The 22,772-nt window shown below is 32.9% G+C and overlaps 1 protein-coding gene across 2 annotated transcripts; it reads left to right on the forward strand.

The window, feature by feature from the left end:
* The first annotated feature begins 9,363 nt into the window (after positions 1-9,363).
* On the forward strand, positions 9,364-16,265 carry LOC129309042 (3-oxoacyl-[acyl-carrier-protein] synthase, mitochondrial). Of its 2 annotated transcripts, none has more exons than XM_054950385.1 (15): positions 9,364-9,558; positions 9,738-9,923; positions 10,411-10,640; positions 11,377-11,484; positions 11,565-11,636; positions 11,761-11,847; positions 13,273-13,424; positions 13,531-13,611; positions 13,752-13,785; positions 13,896-13,962; positions 14,073-14,149; positions 15,062-15,122; positions 15,245-15,327; positions 15,561-15,632; positions 15,712-16,265. In XM_054950385.1, the coding sequence occupies exons 2-15, from the start codon at positions 9,788-9,790 to the stop codon at positions 15,883-15,885; spliced, it is 1,434 nt and encodes a 477-aa protein (XP_054806360.1). In that variant the 5' UTR covers positions 9,364-9,558; positions 9,738-9,787; the 3' UTR covers positions 15,886-16,265. The 2 variants fall into 2 exon arrangements, with proteins under 2 accessions (XP_054806360.1, XP_054806359.1); XM_054950384.1 differs by having other exon boundaries at positions 9,365-9,588.
* The last annotated feature ends 6,507 nt before the right edge of the window (positions 16,266-22,772 follow it).

Below are 22,772 nucleotides of genomic sequence, written 5' to 3' on the forward strand. Positions count from 1 at the left end.
TATCTGATATACCAGTGAGAGTACTTGATGCTCTAATGTATTGGAAATTAATTACAAAAAGACTTGAACAAGCAACTGGAGGAAAAGAAAAGAAAAGAAAAATGGGAGTGTGATATGTCGATTTTGAAGGCGTATTTGGATTTAGTTTATTTGAGTTGAAAAAAAAAAAAAAAGAGGTCTCTGACTGTTATTGTTATGTATAGCTTTTGATCAATTAGAAGCACGGTTATATATTTCTCAAGATTTACATGAGACAAAGTTGAAGAAGAGAAGGAGAATAAACTTGTTTCCCATTTAGGTTGTTAAAAGTTTGATCTTAATTATTTAATTGTAGTCAAATATGATACATCTTCCATTGACCTAAAACACGTTGACCAATCCATGCATACATATATATTTGTTGATATGTTTTCAATATAATTTTAATACAACATTTTATTATAGATATTAATTTCAATAAATGGTAAAATTGAAAATCTGTACATTTTTACATAAGATTAGGGAAACAAATTATCACTCTTTAAAAAATGTGAGGTAGTTTACTTACAATTAGAATAAGAGGGAGAATTTTGGTAGCATTTGGATTGATGAATTTAAATCTAAGTTCTAAATTTAATGTCTTGCATTTCAAATATCATATTTAAAATTATTTATTTGGATAGTTTAATAAAAATTTAAATGAAGAAGAGACATAAATTGAGTTTTGAAATAAAAACGATGAATTTATTTTTATTTTTTAATTGATAAGAGATGATAACGATATATGAAAAAAAAATATAAGAGCTATAAAGACATTAATAATCAAAATATAAAAATAATAAAATGTTTGAAATGATTAGATTTTTAAATTATTAGAGTATAAAGAGAGTTTGAAATTATAAAAAAATTATAATAAGAAATGAATTTAGATTTAAATCCATAAATTCATATGTATTCAAATGAGGGATTTTGTTTAAATTCATATCTAAATTTTTATTAATCCAAACACACCCTAACCAAACTTAAAAGTATGTATTTAATAATTAGAACGATAATTATGTAACTAAAAAGGACTCACAGCAAAAATGATGGAATGTCCTGGATCAACAAGGTGGGCAAGGGCAAAGATTATCAATGAGATGAATCCAAGCCCATCGGTCGAACCAAAACCGGCCCGAGCACCCAAAAACAGTGCTCTGAGATAATGTTCAAGGAGAGCCCATGGAATAAACATGTGGATCCAATGATTAAAATGGGATTAGAATCAGGGAAACATCAATCCTTTAGAAAAAGAGATTTTGTTGGATGAATCGGGATCGATCACATGGAACAGATAAGAGTTTTGTTGTTTCTGAATGTTACCATGAATGCTCTATTTCCTGATCAGAATTAAGTGTCCGAGAGAGATATTCTTTCATCTCTTGGTCTGATCTTCTACGTATGTTTATATATATATATATATATGCACGCATATCTCTCTCTTCCTATACGGATCGTGAAAGGTAAGATCTGACTGAAATATGGACCACAAATTGCGTGAAGTTAGCATCAAACTTTAAAGCGCTGACCAGGAAGTCTAGTTTAGCAGGAAACTGTATATAGTTACTTTAAGGAACTGCTTGTTATCAACCATATATATGTGGCTGACGCAATCGTTGAAACTCCATCAGCATTATCATAAATTGATCCATTGTTGGAGGGACATTTTAGCTTCAACTAATAATACTTAATTATAAACAGAATCTAGAGCATCAATGTGTCTTTTTTAAAAAATAAATAAAAAGAATATTATATAAGATGAGTTATAACTTTTACTCGGATCAAAGTAAGCTTTAAAGTTCAAAAAATATTTACAAAGATGCTTATAAATTATTCATTAATAAAATTCTTGTATTGATAACAGGATTCAAATTCAAATTCATATCTTTGAACGTAAGATAGTATGAACCACATTGTTTATTAGTCATTTCAAACTACATATATTTAGTTAACCATGTGGCTGCAATGAATTATTTAATTTCGCAATTACCTTTCTCAAAGGTCTCCCTTCTTGGCCTTTGAGGTTGTTGGTGTTTGAAAAATGATTCAAACAGCAAAGTTCCGGTCAAATAAAATACAACATTAGTTTTACTATTACAAATTCTGGTGAAGGAGTCCCAAAAACAGCATCTAAGTGTGCAGACTTGGTTTCTCTCTCCCAAGCTGAGAACGAACTCACACAAGACTCGTCTGAAGACCTTCGGAGCTCTAGTGTTCAACTCGACAAATTTCTGGCCTCTTTGGCGCTTGGACCACCAGAGTAGGCAGGAATGTCTTCGATCTCTATCTCTTCGTCACCATATATTAAAGTGTTCTTTACTTCTTCCTACTTCGGTGGTGAAATCGTGAACCAGATGTACCCGACAGTGATCTGTTTTCAACCAAGCCAGATTCAGCTCCTTCCGTCAAGTGAACGTTCGAAACCTTCACCTATGTCTTTGATCTATGTTCTTTAACTGCCATTCATTGTTGTGCTGTTAGAATCTTCTTATTTCGTTGCCTTTTGTCTTGATAGAATCAGGGTGAAGGAAACCAAAATGAAAGAAGAATCATTCTCAAGTCCTATCATTGAGCAGGGGTAGTTGCAAGATGAATCCAAGTCCCCATTCAACCATCTATTAAATTCCATTTGATTTGATAGTATGATTTGGAAAATCCATTCACCTTTTGGTTTCCATCCTACAATTTCTTACTCACGGTGCTATTTCTATTTCTGTGAACAATTCTGGTTCTAAGTTGTGTTGCTATTAAGTATTTTTTATTTATCATTGCTTTTTAGTGGTTACTGAAAATTCCAAGTGTGGTTGTGATTTTTGAGGGTTGGGATTCTATTGATTACTAATTCTATTCAATGGCTATCACAATATGTGAAATTGACTTTTCTGGTTCAAGATTTTGCTCTTTTTCTGTCAATTTTAATCAGAAGATTGTGGCTGTTACTTTTACTGCCAACCCTTCTGTTGTTCGTCGTTCACTCAAAAATATCAAATATCTTTTCAAAAGTTTTCATCACAATCTCATTGTTGGTCTCGGAGTTCAATGGTGTCTTGGAAATTTTAATTCTCCTACTACTACTTTACAACTTTGTGTTAGACAAAAATATTTGATATATCAATTATGTCATTCCCCATATGTGCCTAAATGTCTCCAGCAGTTTTTGTTGAACCCTTCCCACTACTTTATGGGTTTTTCCAATAATTTAGATGGATGGAAGTTAAAATTTTGAGGCATAATTAGAGAATGTTGAAAGATCCTGTTAATCTCTCAAGGTTTGTAAAGATAAGCAATGCTTGTCCTTCAAAGAATGTGATAGGAAAAATAACTGAAATCTCACTTGGAACAGTGGGACTGCATCAAAGTAGAGACTTCAATATGAATAATTGAGGTGCAAAATTTCTTAGTCAGGAGCAAGTTCTCCAAGCAGCTTTAGATACTCAGTGTGCATTCTTAGTTGGAAAATCATCTCAAGGTTGACATTCTGCTTGTTGTGCTATAACATACATGTATTCTTTTTCACCCAACAACGCATCGACAAGCCATAGTTCAAGCTCTTATTGGATCAAAAAAGATAAGGGAGATTGTTATCAATTTAATATTGTTCAGAAGGGGAAGCCATCAATCTCTAGTGAAGAAATGTCTTCTTCTTGCTTCACAACAGGGACTTCTAACACTAAATGTGTTGAAAAAAAAAACGGAAAGTCCTTATCAAATGTCAAAATGAAAGAGAAATGATGAGAGTCTTGAAGGTTTATTTCTGAAGGCAGAGCTGCTTAAAAAATGCCTAGATTATTGAGTGACTGTGATGATTTTGTTGTTGAACCTTCCCCTTCTTTTGATGAATATCTTCTACTCATGGTCCTCATAATTCTTTATTTGGTAAGAAGAGATATATTGATAGGTGGTGGGTTTATGCTTTTTCTGATCTTGATCATGTATGTAAGAGATTGAAGTAAGTTCAAAATCTCTTCTTTTCTTCATTGTTTAATTTTTTCCATAGCTCACTTTTCTGTCAAGAGGTCTTGGGAAGTTGATGCTCAAAAGCTTCCCAAGGAGTCATGAGGGCCTTTTGCTGGAAATGTTGTAGCATTAGGAAAGCTATGGCAATACAAAGCTTGTAGCAATTCATCCATGCACATTCTCCAAATTTTGTTTTCCTTTTTAAAACAAAGGTTAGTTATAATGTTTCTTGCAATCTCTTATCTAATCTAGGTTTTAATAATTCAGTGGGTTGTAGTGCCATTAACTAGGAAGGGGTGAATATTTTGGGTTGGTCTAATACCTTTGATGTCATTGTCTAGGACTTTACCTCCCATTTCATCCACTATAAATTTCTTTGCAGCTCCTAATGAAAGTTATGTTACTTTTGTTTATGGACCACCTCTCACATCTAATTGTTATGTCCTATATACTTGGATTTCCTGTACCACTCTGAGAATTCATAGCCCTTGGTTGTTAATTGGGGATTTTAACTAAATTGCCTACCATGATAACAAGCTAAGTAACAACCCAAGCTCTAGTGATATTGATCACTCTCCAATATTCTTTTCTTCATCTGTTCTAATAGATAAGAAGGTGAATGTTAAAAGGTTTGAGCTCCTTCGGTACAAATTTGAAGAATGCAATAGCTTAATTTCTTATACGTATCATGGTACACTAATATAAGAAATTTTGTTCATAAATCATATAAATAATAGTATTATAACTTATATATTACAACACTGATCACTTACACAAACACTCATTATACAGTATAAAGAATGGATCATCTTGGTTAAGTCGGAATGGAATAGATAGGCTTGGATTTTTTTTTTTTAATAAAGTGATCGACACACTAAAAGGCTACACTATACAGCAAACTAGTAGTTATAGCTAATTTATTCAAAGTCACCTCAAATCTTTATAGATAAACATAATAGCTAAAATAAATGTTTTTTCAAATCCATATCAATAAACATGTATAAGATAAATTTTACTGAAATTAACTTACCAAGTAAGCTTACTCCACTCCCATGGAAATTAATTTCACAAGATCTCAAATAGAGTTGTTTCCCATCATGTTGCTTCTACAAATAATATCAGTTTAGTAAATTGACTAATTTTGCAAGTTATATTTTCAATCCACAATATTAATGTGTGTTAGCACTTGATTTAATCATTTTAACCCATTCTCACAGCTCTTTCTTCCTATTTTCGCCATTAACAACCCTAACTAGTGTTATGAATTACGCCAACCCGTTAAATAAATTTATTAAAATCAACCTTCACAATATTCCTTTTCATATAAAGTCCACAACATTTTTTTGGAAACAAAAATTCAGCTATGTGTATCCAAAGAAAACTACTGTTCACTGAGCCCATTTGCTTGTTTTATGATATATATTTACAGATAGATAGTTAAAGAAGTGGGGTGTTGAGTTCTAAACATTCCTTTTGTTTTGTTTTTTAATCTAAATCATGGGAGAGACTCGCAACCTCAACAATCAAATAGGAAAATAGAAGAAGAAGAAGTGATCAATACATCAGACCAAGTTTTGAAATCAATCTGGGTTGAGGCTTTAAAAAAAGAAAAAGGAAAATAGATATTTCATTAACCAAATCAAACCCAATTTTAGGAGCTCTAAAAAGGACCAATCTACTCTACCTCAACACCAATCCAAAATCTGAAATTTAAAACTTATACCTCAACACTCAAGGATCCACGAACCCACTAATCCAAGAGAAGAGAGATGAACCCAGATGATGAGGAGGCTGTCGAGGAAGTTGAGTGCAAGAACCCACGACAAGGGAGATGATAGACGACGCTAATAGAGACCACGGATTTGGGAGATGAGAGTTGGAGGTAGGGTTTTGAAGTGGAATAGGAAGATCCAAGGGGTGGCATAGGTCACGAGAAGCACAGCCAAGAGATATTTTTTGTTTTTGAATACAAGGATACGGTAGAAATACCATGCAAATAGACCAAGGTCAGGTCATATAAGAAAACATAATACTTCTACAATTTATCGGGGCGTCATCAAACAAAGTAGTATCAAAATATTCGCTGGAGGCCTTATGAGCCAGAAGATCAACACAGCGATTTACTTCTCTGTGGACGTGTTCTAGAGTGACCTCCCAACTTCTCATGATGAGATTTCTAATGTTTTTGATGATTTCTAAGAGTGGATGATTCTGAATCAAGGGCAGCGAAGAGATTTTAAAGAAAGGGAGCTGGTGGGTTTAATCTTTAATGTTATGTTTTTACACTCGTTAAACATAAAAGCGTGGGTAGAAAAATTATTAATTTTTAAAAATATTAAGTTTTAAAATTTATTTTAATCTTTCTAAACCAATTATAAACAATTGGTGTAGATAGTCAATAATTTTTTAAAAATTGAAAACTTTCTACACCAAGTATTTTAAATACCCAGCGTAGAAAGTAAATAATTTTTTTAATTTTTATATTTAGAAATAATACCCAACTTTCTACACCGGTTCATATGACAAGCAGTGTAGAAAGTAGTTTTTACACTGGTTATATGCGGAGCCGGTGTAAAAAGTGTTTTTTTTAGTATAAAGGTACATGATTGTTAGTGTTACGACTCTACATGTGTTAAATGCTTAATATTGAAATGAATTTTGATATATGTTTGTGCCTGGTCACGTGATTGTTAATATTGTGGTTGTAGCAATATTTTGAAAATCAAATATACTTGTGAAAGTTATGTAATTACCATTTGCATCCTTATAATTAATTGACATGCATTTGCATAGGTTAGATTGACCTTAGATACTGTGTAGCTATACTTACTCCTCTTTCTTTTAATATTACAAGGATTAGCTTATCAAAATAGGAACAAGGGAAACAATTTGAGGCATAGGATTCTGTTAATCCTAACTGTAGACCTTATAGATTTATTTATATGTATTTTGATTGATATTTGCCAACTAGGTTATCATATGATCACTAATTGCAAAATTGATTGGAATGGGTATTTTGCATCCTGGGTTGTATGTAATGTGGTTATAAAGATCAAATATGGCCAAAATACTAGTGCAAACAGAGAGATGCATAAATGTATGAGTATTATGAATTGTGATTATTTATGAAAATTAGGCTCCCCTTTATGTGTTTGTGAGTAAGGGGCTGAGAATTGAAAATGTGATATGTGTGCGATTGATTTGTCATGGTGTGTTGCATAAATTCTTTAAAGTTCATTGAGTGTGATCTAAAGGTTGTGTGAGCTTCTAGTACTTGGATAGGAAGTGGGACACCTAAGTTGTGTGTTAATGGTAAAATGGAATGAGTTCGAAAATGGGTATCCAACTTTGATTGAAAAAATAATTTGAATGTGAAATCAATGTTATTAGATAGAGCTCAAAAAAAGCTTTATGTGATTTCTAAATTTTCTTAATCAGACATCAAACAAAGAAATGAATGTGTTGGAAGTTCGCCTAAGGAGCTGTCATTAACAGCAAATTTGTTGTCAAATTCATGCAATATGCAGTATATGGTACAGAAGCAAACATGCCATGGCATGTTTGCAATATGCCGCATCATACCTATGTTTGCAATTTTCCAACCATTTTTGCAAATGCTTTATCACAAATATATATCGCATGCTCTTGTAAAGTTATTTTACTTTGATTTTTGAATTATAAAAGGATATTGGAGTAGTTTGAACTTTGAAAACTTGGGATCGCTAATTATGTAAATTTTACAAAACTTGGTAATCTTAGGCATTAACATGATCAACTTGGATTTTAGAGTTTAATTGTGGTTTAGTAAGGGCAGTCTTACATAATCTAACAAACTCCCTTAATAGAAGAAGATTTTCTCCATTATATGGATTAGAATGGTACTTCATCTATACTAGGAAAAAGAGGAGTACTTTCATAATAATTGACATTCTTGTTCTTCATTAGGTTCACTCGATCAAAATGTAAGTCTTTTACCCTGAGAGAAACTTTTAGGTTCTATGCCTTTGATTTGCTTTGCTATGAGTTATATATGCCACTCCTAATTCAAGGAATCTTTGTTTGCAAGATATCATCCTCCTATGTTAGTCGAATTGTTTCTTCAATAAACTCTCAGCTAGAGATGTTAGCTTAGGGATAGCAAGGGACATTCCTTCTCTACTTCCCAACATCAATATGGTTTATGTATAAAGCTTTAAATCGATCTCCATTCAAGCGGATGTGTTTCCATCTTTTTTCTTTTTTCTTTAATTTCTCGCTTTTATATTTCATTTTCATTTTTTTCTTTTTAACTATATTTGAACTATTTGTTATTTCATCAAGGAAAAAAAAAACCACATGGCTGCAATTAATGCTATTATTCTAGATGCTCTAAAATAATCTGCTGATTATGTCTATGCTCTTGTAGAATTACAAGTTAAAAGATCATTTTCAGGAGAAATTTGGGTCTCATAGTTTGATCATTACCTGCATGATACACTGTAGGCAATTTAAACAATCCAAATTAACCCATTTCATAACTCAAGCACATAATGAAAAGAGAATTATATCCAAGTTCTCATAGCACAATTTTCTTTTTGGGAATGGGTCAAACACTAACACACACTTCTACATACTTAACCCTTCTCCCATAAGAAAGGGTGATCCTTCCCTTAAAAGAGAAGCAGCACACACTTATCACACTCACACATATTCCATCCTTTTACCATGTGAGGTATTGAACTCATAATTTTCTTCTTTTAAGAGGTGTGAGATGTCACTAAGCTAAGAGACTTTTGACCCCATAATGCAATTAACATTAAAAGCCCATTGAAAGTTGAGAATAATAAAATGACTACAAAAATATTTATAATAGTGAGATCTCACATCTTCATAACATTTAATTATTGTAACATGCATAAGCAAACTACAGTTTTTTTTAATTGTTTATAGGTATTTTTTTTTATTAGAGGTAATTTTATTTGAGACATAATCAAGCACTAAATGTGAATACCTTTTCCTTTAAAGATTTCAATTTTGGTTTGCTATATTATAAAAGATTGTCCTCTTTTACTGAAATGAACTCTTATAAGTAAAAGAAGTCATAATTGTTTTTTAAATCATTTTCATAACATCTATCATGAATCATTTTGCAAATCACATCATTTATAAGTTAAAACACAATTTAACATGCTAAAACATACACATGTAAATGGATAAATCAATAAAAATTAAATTGAGACAAATTTGAGAATTTAAAAATTTCATTATCCAGAAAAACAAAGTAAACAACCTTTTGGGCTACCCGATCCTGAACCCGGAATTGGTACGATTGAGCTTCAGACTTCTTAACAGGTTCATGCTTCTCGGGGCCAACTTGAACTCGGGCCGGCGGAATCTCTAACTGGCCTGTTCGTTGTCATTTTGTTTTGTCAGTATTAAAAAAAAAAATTATCAGTATTCTCTGCTGATCCGTCTCCGTGCTTGGCAGTAGCAGTGGAGTCTGGATTTCGTCACGCCTCTCTTCTCGAACTGAAGTGGGAGGAAGGTCGTCAGCTTCCACCTAAGTGGAACCACCTTGCCGCCGGCAATGCTTGCTATTGCACAGTTGTTGCTTGATTTCTTTCTCTTTACTTGGTCATCATCTTCGATTTCTCTCGTTTTAATCGATTTTGTGCTCTGGCTTTTAGTTATTGTCAGATTTATTATTGTATTTCATTGTTGTTGTATAGGCTTCTATTGTGTTTCCTGTTCTGAATTTAATATTATATGCACTCAAATAACAGAATATGATGGACATAGTTGGGGCAGACTAGTCTCGCAATTGTGGTTGAACATGGCTTTGCTTGTTTCACGTAGATCTTTCGTGGCTTCTGGCATCCAGTTTTGCCGAAGCTTTTCTTTATCTTCTGGCAGTAGTAGAGGTTTTGCTCCTCCTCCTATTGTTTCTTCTCGAAGAGTTGTTGTTACTGGTTTGTCTTTCTCCTTCTCCTATTATGTTTATCAATTTCTTTTTCATTTGTGTTTACAGCCTTTGTTGATTATGCTCTGCTTCTTCATTTAAAAACTTCAGGACACCAAATTCATAGGGGAATTAATTGTAGTTTCAATTGTGATGAGATTGATGTATTGTAGTAGGTCATCAATATATCTGTATTTATCATATTCTATTGGATTTATATGAATGAAAGTTTCCTTGCTCAAGCTTAATAGTTCGATGTTGGTTCAGGAAATTAAGGGTTGTAGCTTTGAAGAAATCCTTCTAATTCTACAGTTTGTTTTCTCCATGTCTCCTTTTGTTTGCTCCGTTTCTCCTTTTGTGGCGCATTCTATTTCCCTGAATCATTCAATCTAGTTCACTTCATGTTGAACAAAGAGCTGATTTTGGAGAATAAAATTCAAATGAATTGGTCTTCTGCTGTAGTGGCAGTGCAATGCTAAAATTTCCTTGATTTTTAGGCATGGGCATGGTGACTCCACTTGGTTCTGGAGTAGAAACAACATGGAATAACCTACTTGAAGGGCAATGTGGGATAAGGGCATTAACTTTAGAAGATCTGAAGATGAATGCTTTCAATAGAGAAACTCAGTTGAATACATTTGATCAGTTGACATCAAAAGTTGCGGCAATTGTGCCAGCTGGAACCAACCCAGGAGAATTTAATGAGGAAATATGGCTCAATTCTAAGGTGAATGGAAGACCTGGCTTGGTTTTATTGTGCTTGTCATGTTCAATTTGATGTACTATGTTACTATATTTTTTTTTTATGATTTTAAATTGTTTTGACCAACTTACATTGCAGATGTTCTTTTGCCAATGGTTAACAAATTAGAGAGTTGTGTTATTAAATTTCAGCGGTTTATTTTGGCCATGGGTAATTCTAACACAACATAAATGCTAATTACATCTGTCTGATCAGGATGCAGAAAGAATTTGCAGTTTAGCATTTCTCCTGATCTGAAGCCACTACTGTACTAGAGGTTTAACAATAAATGTTTAAAGATGAATCACAAGATTGCTCTTGTACACATGCAGCTATATGTGTCAACCTGCCACATTGCTTTTCCTTTTGATAGCATGATGTTTATAAAATGGGATTGCTCAATTTATTCTTCCCAAGTCCTAACCTGAACGTGCTAGAATACAAACAACTGTAACATACGCTTTCTAAGATAGGACTTAATTATTTTGTATAATATTATTCTTTGAATAATGAAAGCCCTGTAGTATCCTTGCATTTTTTTGATGAAATTATAAAATCTGATAAATCCCTTGATAGTACTCTTTTAATGTTGGAATGAGAATGTTCCTTTCTTAACGAAACTTGTGCTGATGTGATATATTACCATCTTTTGCTGATGCATGCTGGACCTGAATTTCTATTGTGCTCATTGATGTCATTGTAGTATTGATACTTATCTTAGGAGCATAGATCAATTGCTAGGTTTATAGCCTATGCACTATGTGCTGCTGATGAAGCTCTTAAAGATTCCAATTGGTTTCCCACTGAACAGGAGCAAAAGGAAAGAACGGTAAGAAATGTTTGTCTATGAGTAATGATTCCTGGTCATATTAGTCACGAGTTAGTATTATTTGTTTGACATAATATCAGGGCGCTTCTATTGGTGGAGGAATTGGAAGCATCAGTGACATCTTGGATGCTGCACAGATGATTTGTGAGAAGGTTTGTTTAGAATATTTCCTTATTTCATGTGTCTCCCAGTGCTTCCTGTTATGAAAGTCAAATTTTGTGACTCAAAATAAAGTTTCATAAATGTTAACAATTTTTTCCCATGTTCCTTGTACAGCGCATTCGTCGGCTTAGTCCATTTTTTATTCCACGGATACTGATCAACATGGCATCAGGTCATGTGAGCATGAAATATGGGCTCCAGGTGTGCTCATTTTTATAACTGAATCATGGTTTTTGGTGTGCTTCATGATTCAAATACTATATTATCTAGACATGAATTTCAGGAACAAAGGAAGATTCTTAATTATGTATTGTGTTCAAGCAACACCTTTTGTTGAATTGAAAATATTTTCCCCCCTTCCATGGTTCCTATTCTACAAAGCACGACCATACCTATACAGGCCATGTTAAACACATGTCAAAAGAGATGCTTCTATGAACAATGACTAGTCATGATTAGTATCAGAATAAAATATTATTTTTGGGCTCAGGCACACATTAGACACAGCTGATGAGGGCAAAGAGAAAAGAACTCCTTAAAATGATAAAAACGGAGATCAGAAACCTCATGTTAATGAGTTTAAAAGAGGTTCCTTCTTTCTAGATAGCTGAACACCTGCACCTGACTGATTAGAATGGTATATTCTAACACCCTTTTCTTCTTTGAGGATATAATAATTCATGGTGCTTCTTACATGGGATGATTATACTTCTTATGCCTTTGTTTTTGAGAAGCTCATTGAAGGGGAAGCTCACAACTTAAGATTTGGGTAGCATAGGTTCAAGGATATTGTAAATCTAGAAGCCGTTTGATGTAAAATTCTATATCTCCTGTTTAGTAATATTTAATTGTGTCATTGACAATGTAATCTTAGATTCTGTAGCTTTTTTTTTTTGACATTAAAAATTAACATTTAAATTCATTTTTTTTTTTGGTAATTCACACATACAGTCATGATAAAAATAGGTTGCCTTCATGATTTAAAGTTCTAGATAAAACTATCTTACATGCATGGTTAATTTGTAAATACTTAATGGGTAAATTAAATGTAAATGAGGTTTAACATTTGGGTACTCACGTAAGCATTGTCTCTCTTGGTTGGACAATTGTAAGGTTGCTAACAACAGTTCTGGGCTCAATAATGCAGAAAAGATGACTGTTGTAGATCTATTACTGTGATGTTTTACATGATGATGGCAACAAGAGGCATTTAGTCACATGCCACAGAAAGAGGATACGTCAGAAGCACAACTAATATTTGAATAATTTTCTGATTTATTTTTCTGTTTCATTTTCTGTTCTTTTGAGGAAATGTAGGACTAGTCAGTCAATAAAATGGTCCGCTAAGTTAGTTGAGGGCAAATGTTCAGGTTTGTTGGGACGTTTTCTATTTTCTAGCTAGTTCCTGATTTATTTGATTCCTTGATTATCTTGTAAATAGCCCTAAGACATGGATGTCTGATATAGACGAGATTATCATTTGTAACCTTGGATATCCTTGCTGATATTTTCTTAATAGAGTTATTTTTCCTAGCTGTGTTTCCCAACATACCTTATCACATTATAACCTTTCAGATCATTACTAGCTCGAATAATTCAGAGATAGCTGCTTATTTGTGGATGTAGGGTCCAAATCATGCATCAGTTACTGCATGTGCTACTGGAGCACATTCCATTGGTGATGCATTGCGGATGATTCAATTTGGGGATGCAGATATTATGGTGGCCGGAGGCACAGAGGCCAGCATTGATGCTTTATCAATAACAGGATTTTGCAGGTTAACTTTTTACTGAATCATGAGTGGTACCCTGTATCCTTTTTCAACTGCCTTTTCTTTTTTATTTACATCTATTTCTTTGTCATCTAATGTTTGAGAGTTTTAGATCTCGGGCTTTGACTACAAAGTATAACACAGTCCCACAAGAAGCTTCACGACCCTTTGATAGTGGCCGAGATGGTTTTGTGTATGTATAAATACATTGTAAAGCTGTTTCTATTTATTCATTCATTTTTTTTAATGTATTTTTACCTTTATAGTATTGAACGGGGGGCTTCTTTGTTTGCCTTGTTTCTCATCATGATCTAAAGTCATACTCTTCTCCAGGATAGGCGAAGGCGCTGGTGTCTTGATCTTGGAGGTTTGTTAAAAAGAAAATTTCATGCATCCTTTACCCTCATCTGTATCATTTTATGTTGTATATAATCTTGATCTGAATTGTTTGATTTGCTTGTTCCCCTTAATGGAAAGGAATTTGAGCATGCAAAAAGCCGAGGAGCAAAAATTTATGCAGAGGTTCGTGGCTATGGGATGTCAGGTAGTTTCTTACATGATATATAGAAATTACTCAACGGTATTATTTTTAGAAGTCTTTTTTTTGTCCAAAAATTTTCAGAAGTATTGAGTTTTTATAATGCTATCTGTCAGGTGATGCATATCATATTACTCAACCACCTACTGATGGGAGAGGTGCCATTTTGGCCATGACACGTGCTTTGAAACAGGTCTCCTTTAATCCTATAATAATTTAGTTATATATATATATTTTATTTGTTTGTTGGCTGAGCTGTCACACTTTTCATGATTATATTTATATGGGCAGCGGCATATCTGGTTGCGCTGCACTTCCTGCAGGGTGAACCGACCCTGTTGTTCTCGTCTCTCTTCTCCATGAATTGGTTGTGTGTTAGTGTTACATGGATGCAATGTAGAGACATTTTTTCTTGGTAGAAGTGTACTTTGGGTTCTCTAACTTTACACAAGGTTTTAATTTGATCCATTTATTAATAAAGAAGCCTTTCAGTTTTCTAATCCTAATACTGTTAATTTCATTAATAGAAAATACCAACGTTGCAATGTTAAATACTAACAGAGAATTCTCAAAAAATGATCTTTCAATCCAATCATTTTTATTTTTTAAAAATTAACTTAATATGTCAACACTTGATAATGTTTTGTGGGCATTTAAAATTGCAAGGTTGGCATTTACAGTTACTAAGACCAAGTATTATTGGTGTTGGGCTTCGAGAACTAAAAAAACACTTTATAAAATTAAGGGATCAAACTAAAAGCTGGTTTAAAATTAAAAGACTAAAGGTGCACTTCCCCCCCTTATTTCTAATATTTTTCAAGATAATTAAGTTCAGGAAACATTTTATGCCATGTTATGATGAACTTTTTCATATTCTTGTTTGTATATGGGATGACTAGAGTTGTTAAAATTGGTGTTTAAATGTGGGTATTTTGATATTTTTGTTGTATTTATTATTTGAGAACATTTGAGATGTTTATTTAGTATAGAATATAGCCATAATGATTCAGAGCTAAATTTTTGTTCTTGAATGTGTTGTTTTTGTTGCCTGACGTAGTTTATAATATAAAATTGTTTCTTAAAACTGCTTTCTATTGAATTGCAGTCAGGTCTTCATTCCTCCGAAGTGGATTACATAAATGCACATGCCACATCTACGCTTCTGGGCAAGTTATTTGGACTTTTACATATTGCTGCAATGCAACTTGATCTTGAATCTTTGGATTTTGGAATAGTTCTATGGATGTTGGTGCGTTTAAAAACTATCTCACCATTTTCTGTCATGCAGGGGACGCAATAGAGGCAAATGCTATTAAAACCATGTTCTCTGATCATGCAACCTCGGGTGCTTTGGCCTTCTCATCAACAAAGGTACTGTATATGAGAATTCAAGCTATACGACCAACAAGTTATATGCTTTTCTTATTTGATTGGCCAAGTACTCAGATTGTTAATGACTTCTTAGACAAGCTTTCTTGTAGCTGAGGGTCGTGATGCCAATTTGTACATTTTTTTTTTAATGTTAGAATGAATATTAATGATTCATCTTTCTTCCAAAGCATGTTGGATCAGGCCCATGACTTTCTTTATAAACCTAATTTCAGGGTGCTATTGGTCATCTGCTCGGTGCCGCTGGAGCTGTTGAAGCAATTTTTTCAGTTTTGGCTGTACACCATGTAAGCTTTCTCGACACAGTTTCTTGTGCGCTAGGCAATTCCTGTATACTTAATCTACTAGGGTGGTTCCTGTTTGCAGGGAATTGCTCCGTTAACTCTTAATCTAACGAAGCCAGATCCTGTGTTCAATGATAATTTCATGCCTTTGGCCTCTTCAAAGGAGATGCCAATAAGAGTAGCAATGTCAAATTCTTTTGGTTTTGGAGGAACAAATGCATCGCTACTGTTTGCTTCTGTTGAAGAAGACAACTGATTCTTTGTAGCATCTCAATCCATTGGCTCCGTTCTGCAGCAGCTATTTCCTTCATCATTTTAGCCGCTGTTGACAGACAGATCAAACGGCCTCTTGGTTTATCTTGATTAGCATTCCCCCAAACTGTGTTCCGATTTCATTCAAATGCTTCTATGTTATAGCTTTCTTTCTTCCATTTTTTTGATACAGATGCTTCGTTTTATGAAGCCGATTTGCATGGGGCTTGATTTGAGAATATAATCTTGGATTTGTTTAGAAAATGGTTATCAATGTCATAGGTTACTGTATCTTTTCCATGGCATGGAAATCCGAATCGACCTGTAAATTATTAAACCAATGTGTTAACTAGGTTAATAAAATGTTTTGTCTATTACTTGTTTTATGGTTTGATTATAATTTTGACCATTAACTTTTGAATCAATGCTGTAACTGATTTAATGATTAGTTTGATTTTCAGTACCTTTTTCTTGGTAGGAGATTCAGTTTGATTTGGGTTAACAATTTTGCACCCTATACGTCAATGAGTAGGATTTTCATATTATTGTTTTGTTTACCCTTTCTTAGTAGTTAACCAAGTGAGTTTTGTGGAGTTTGATACACTACATGAAATTTGAGAAACTAGAATAAAACCCCATGACGTATGGATGATGATTAATTAAGATAAAATCAACAATTTTAGATAAAATGTTTAGAAGAATTAGTATATGGACGTTAGACATTTGAACAAAAATGGGGGGAGATAAAAATTCACTTGTGACTACTACAAATTGCTGTAAATTTTATACTTCATAATTATTGATATATTAAGATTATTGATTTATCTTACTCCCTCTAAATCACTTTTGTGGACCATTGGACTGATCCTAAAGATTTAGATTTGTTAGTTTTAAAAAAATATAAATTAATCTATACTGTTAAACTAGATCTGAATGGTTCATTATTTTAGCGGAGGCCCATTGCAAAAAAGAAAAAACAAAATTGGTGGGAAGAAATCAAGTCCTTTACATTTAAAATTGATGTCTGAGTGTGAAACTTTTAAAGTTATAATAAAGTCTATGAACCCAAAATTGACTTCTTGCTATTTTTTTTGGAATAATTAGGTAAAGTCGATCATCCTTGAGGCCATGATTATACCAGAAACGCAAGTAGCATGCATTGTCTTTCAAAAACGAGAAAAGGAGAGTCTCTCGTACTGAGACTGTCATTACTCCCTCTAATTATCAAATCTGTAGAAATTTCTTATCTGGGTTTATGTTTTTCTTCAAGAAAATTGCCCAAAACAACCTCACCAGGATTTTATTTGCTGATAAGGACTTCGAAGAATTTTTGAAACATGGTCCTTCTCCAGCATTGAATCAAACTTGCATAATGACAATTTTGCTCTGATTACATTTGGAAAAAAAAAAAAAAGAAAAAGAAAAAGAAACGCACGTGAAGAAAGCTCCTCAGGTGCACGCGATCATCTGCAAACAACATTCGATTCTATCCGATGAAGCTTTGAGTCTAACAACCAAGTTCATGACTTTGTGAGGTCAATTTATTGAGTGTTCGATGATGATGGTGAAATATTCTGTGATTTTCATTTTTTGTTCGGTGATAGTGGAGTTTGATTGCCTAAGTTTCAGATTCTTGACGAAAGAGGTAGAACCAAGTATTTGCTTTACCGTTTGCTCCTCCCATAAGTGTATTTTCTCAGATTATAGAGGTTAGTGACACCTAATCTAGAATTTAATAGAATGATGTTGTAATTTTTTGCTAATGAATGTTTTTTTTTCCTTGCACGTTGAAAATTGCAAATGTATATGACATTCTTATGAGTAAGGAATTGAAAAAAATATTCTGTTTCTTTCATATATGTGGAAACATTGCTATTAATGAAGGGAGGGTGCAATATATTGGTGGTAAAGCAAATAGAAGGATAGTAAATACTTCAATATCAATGATGAGTTAAGAAGAAAAATATGTTCATGTTTTGGGCGTGAACTTAAAGGATTGCAAGAATTAGATGAAACTACTATGGTAAACTTGAAAGATGATGAAGGAGTTCAACAAGTTGAATTTAATGAAAAATCTACACATATTTATATAGTAGAAGGTGTAAATGAGTGTAAAAATGAAGTTGAACCTATGCTAAATTCACAAAAATTAGATTGTATAGAAATCTCATTTGAATTATCCATTGTTGGATTTTCATCAAGTAAAGGAAATTAAGATCTTACATGTTTAATTTAAAGTGCACCTGCTTCTTTTCTTGGGCATGGTGCAGCTAAGTAGAAGGACTTGCTTTTAAGTCTGGATCAAACATTCAACAATATAGGCATATTCAAGGGATCATTGTACGAGTATAATTTGGCACACAAGTTTGCATACAAGTATGTCAAGAATCATGCAAGAAATATGATAGCAAAGTGCATAATTAATAGGTGTCCATGGAAGATAATCACTTATGTAATGAGTCATAATTCAAAGTTCTTATGTGTGCATTCGTTCAAGAATATAATGATCACATTCACTTAGCCTAGGATAATCTCATAATTTGTTGGAAATTCACCTTTATGTTGGCTTCAACTGTCATCAAAGATGGTTTGAGGTGTTTATTGGATAAGGCATGAAATGAGAAAGGTGAGACTTATATAGGGATTATAGTCTTTCATTGTCTTATAATAAAGCATGGAAAGAAAAAGAGAGATCATTGGTCAATATACAATGATCTCTTGTCCAATTTATATGTTGATTCCTTGGTTTTGCCAAAGACTAGTGGAAGTTGACCCAACAATTGTGGCTAAATAGGCAACATCAATCAACCTTAAATTTCAAAGGCTGTTCATATCATATAGATGTTGTATAGAAAGATTCTTGAATGGTTGTCAGCTTGTATTGTATATTGATGGGTGTCACTTAAGTAATCCACATCGAGGTACTATGTTGTCTGCTTTTGCACATAATGTTGATAATGAGCATTTTCATATTTCATATGTCATTGTGAATGAGAAGAGTAATGAGGAATGCACTTGGTTTATGCATAACATTAAAGACATTGTAGGAAATATGGAAGTTACAAGAGTATTGGACAGGCACAATGCAATAATACATATTGTGAGAACCATCCTTAAGAGTGAGAGGCATGCTTAGTGCTATAGGCACATGAAAGAAAACTTTCATATAGAATATGGAGAAGTTTTTTAAGGTGCTAGAATCAATACTACTATGAGGAAGGAGGATACATTGAAATTGTTGGATGCAATTGCATATGATAAACTTGATGGTGAGTTTGATAGAGCAATGACCAATATGCATTCCTTTAACTCTTAGTTTGGCAAGTAGATTAAAGATCATGGTGATATTGATCGTTGGGCATTGTCATATGCAGTTGATGTTCCACTATATGCAATTGGGTTTCAATACTATGCAAGGAATATCTATGTTATTCAAACAACATGTTTTGATATTCTAAAAATTTCATACCTAGATGCATTGTAGAACAATAGATGCAAGGGGCTTCAGTCATATGCAGCTAGTGTTCCACTATATGCAATTGAGCTTCAATAATATGTAAGAAATATCCATGTTATTCAAATAACATGTTTTGATATTTTGAAAATTTCATACTTGGATGCATTGTAAAGAACTAGTTATAAGGGGCTTTAGTCATATGTAACTAGTGTTCCACTATATGCAATTAGTTTTTAATAATATGTAAGGAACATCCATGTTGCTGCAATAACATGTTTTGAATTATGAAAATTTCATACTTGGATGCATTATAGAACATGTAGTTTTAGATATTTGAATATGTAGATTTGACATTTGAAACACAATATCTTGGGAAAGTATTTGAGTTATGTTATTTAAATAATCACATATGTTATTCAAATTTGGTCCTTTTCTATAGAGACACGTCGCATGATTTTTAGAATACGAGATATAGAAATATGAATTTCTAACGAAATATGAGGGAAGTGCTCTACAATTGCTATTCTCCATTAGAACTTCCTAACCCACGTCCACTTAACTACTCTTCTCCTGCTGCATTTAGTACTTCAACTTAACCCTAACTAACTTGAAAATTCACCTAAGAAGGGATGAATTGAGTGTCACGCCCCAAAAATAGGGGTGATCGGCATAGGAAGTGAACCACATCATGCATCGCGTAAGCCAAAAATTCAAGGTTTATTTCATTTAATTAAAATGTAATTAGTTTTACACTGACATTTTAATACTATTGATACTAGTCATTATAATAATTATTTCAACATTTTTGTAAAAATTTTGATGGAACCTCCTTTGTAATTAGGATCTCTTAAAAATTCTGCATCACAAAAATTTTCCTTAAACATTATATCCATCAGGAGCTCGACTCCTTCTAGCCAGCAGACAAAATGTATAATAAACTAAGGATTCTAATTATAAGTTATGTGGAGCACTTAATTATATATCTCATGACATAATACATAAATTTCATATTTACATCTATAAGATATATTTACAGAACAAACCTCCATTCTATTCTGCAAACATCAATCATTGGTAAGCAAGACATACATCGTCAATTGTGCTATCTGAGGCCAAAATAATTTTTCAGTAAATAACGTTCCAACAATAAATAATTTAACATGAATAAAAAGAAAAGTTTAAAATAATCATGTAAGTTAAAGAGATAACAATTTCCACAAAAAAAATTTATAAACTTCAAAATAAAATGACTTTATAAAATTTTGAATAAAATCTTAAACTATTGAATTATCATAGCAAATGTTAATATCATTTGATTTTTAAGAAGTCACATAAATGAAATAAATACTTGTAAATAAATTACTAAATAAAAATCAATAGGATATAAAATCACCAAATAATCAGATTCATAATCATAGGGACTTATCGAAACAATTAACAAACGTGGACACATAAGTCATGAGGTTAAATAATCCAAACGTGGCTTGTGCCATAAAGACAAACGTGGACACACAGTCCACGAAGGTAAGTAAGTAAATACAGTTGAAGCCACGAAACAAACATGGACACACAATCCATGAGGGTAATGCTAACTAAATACGGCTCAAAGCCACGAAATCAAACATGAGTACAATGCTCACGAATTTCCATGTGTATTGCCATCGCACGAGACTAGTACCTCTTATAAGCACCCTGCTAACTAAGTGAACCATGGCACGTTAAGGGCTAACGGAACTGTCATTAGCAACCAGTGTTTTGTATAAAGTCCCCTTTAAATTCATGTTCAAACATGCAAGAAAACCATCACTTTCACAATAAAATTTTTATTTTCAAAGTCAAACTGGCATGAATCATTCTCTGTATCAATCCAATATTTAATAGAATGAAATCTCATAATCAAAGTCTGAACTTATATTTATTAATTAATTAAAATTTCAAAATTGATAAAGGTAATTTCGCAAAATAAAGAAGTTTAATAAACAAACTACTCAATAACCACATCGTTGTTACAAAAACAATTTGCATAAAAAATGTACTATTGTAGTAAAGGAAATTTTTGTTGAAAAATCAGTTGGGACGCTATCCACTTACCTGTCAAGCTCCCAAAATCCAAAGTTTTTCCTTTTTGAACTTCTAAAAAGTTGCTCTTCTTCTCAACATCCTATAAAAGTATATATATAGAAAATTAGTTAATGACCTTTACTCATCTCACATAAATTCCCTTCCAAAGTTAACTCAACTAGTAGTTAATTATAACAACTTTAGAGTATCTTGAGACCATAATCTATACATAAAGATTTCTCTCTAGTATTTAGTCATAGTTAACTACTCAATTAGAATCTAGTCTCTCTTAAGCCTTTTTACAAATACCTTAAGTGTATCCATGTTCAAATATATACTATCCCTTTTTCACTCTAATTCTCTTTTCTAAAAGTTCTCTTATAACAATAATTTGAACTAATCAAACTTCCTAGCATCCACTAAAGAGATTAATCGTCTTCCAGTAATTGTTTAATCAACAATAATATATGTACCACACATGTCTTGCCATCATATGTCCAAACTCACATTTAGATATTTTATCAAGTACCTCACAGGCCTTAATCCTTAAACCAATATTAATCTTCCTTTTTATTCAACACTTGAGTTCATCAAATTTCCTAATTATTATTTTTATTTTTTATATATATATATATACATACATACTTTCATACAAGCTAGTGTCAAGCTCAAGGAAAAGATCATACTCCTATCCAACTTAATCAATAGCAACCAACAACAATTAACTAACTTGTAAATTGAAGTAAACTTAGTTTATCATTTTCTTTTTCCATACTCCTATGGAAACCAAGAAAGGAGAGGAACGAAAAATTTAAACCTTATTCACTAACACATTCATACACAGGATCAGACTAAAGAGAGAGAAGGTGAGATTCACTCACCTAAGGATCAAAGAAGGGTGAAGGGAGAGATTCAAGCTTCTATGGCTAATCATAAGCATTGTAATGATGCAGAGATAGGGAGGCACAGACTTACAGCAACATGAAAATAGAAGGAAAGTCTCTAACCTTAATGAAATCCCTTATAGCAGTGGATGATGGTGACTCTAACAGTGATGGCGACGGCATCTCGAACAGTAATAGTGATGAACAGACGAGCCCAACAGCAACTAACAAAGAAGAATGACTAGTAACGAGAAGTAGGGGAGAGGGGTTTCATCCAGCTTCCAGTTGTGGATGGATGACAGTAGCGAGGAAGGGAGAAGGCAGAGAATGCATGAAAATCCCCTTATTTTTTGCTACTTTGGAGTTCAAATTGCAAAGGAAAGAAGAAAAATCTAGACTTTAAGAAATTGGGAAAATTACAAGATAGAGCATAGAGAAAATTGCAAGATGGGCACAAATTTTTACTATAATTTAAAACAAAATAAAGTC

Source organism: Prosopis cineraria, unplaced genomic scaffold (genome assembly GCF_029017545.1).
Source record: "Prosopis cineraria cultivar Desert tree isolate PC_DT_omini unplaced genomic scaffold, ASM2901754v1 PC4, whole genome shotgun sequence".
Classification (NCBI taxonomy): domain Eukaryota; kingdom Viridiplantae; phylum Streptophyta; class Magnoliopsida; order Fabales; family Fabaceae; genus Prosopis; species Prosopis cineraria.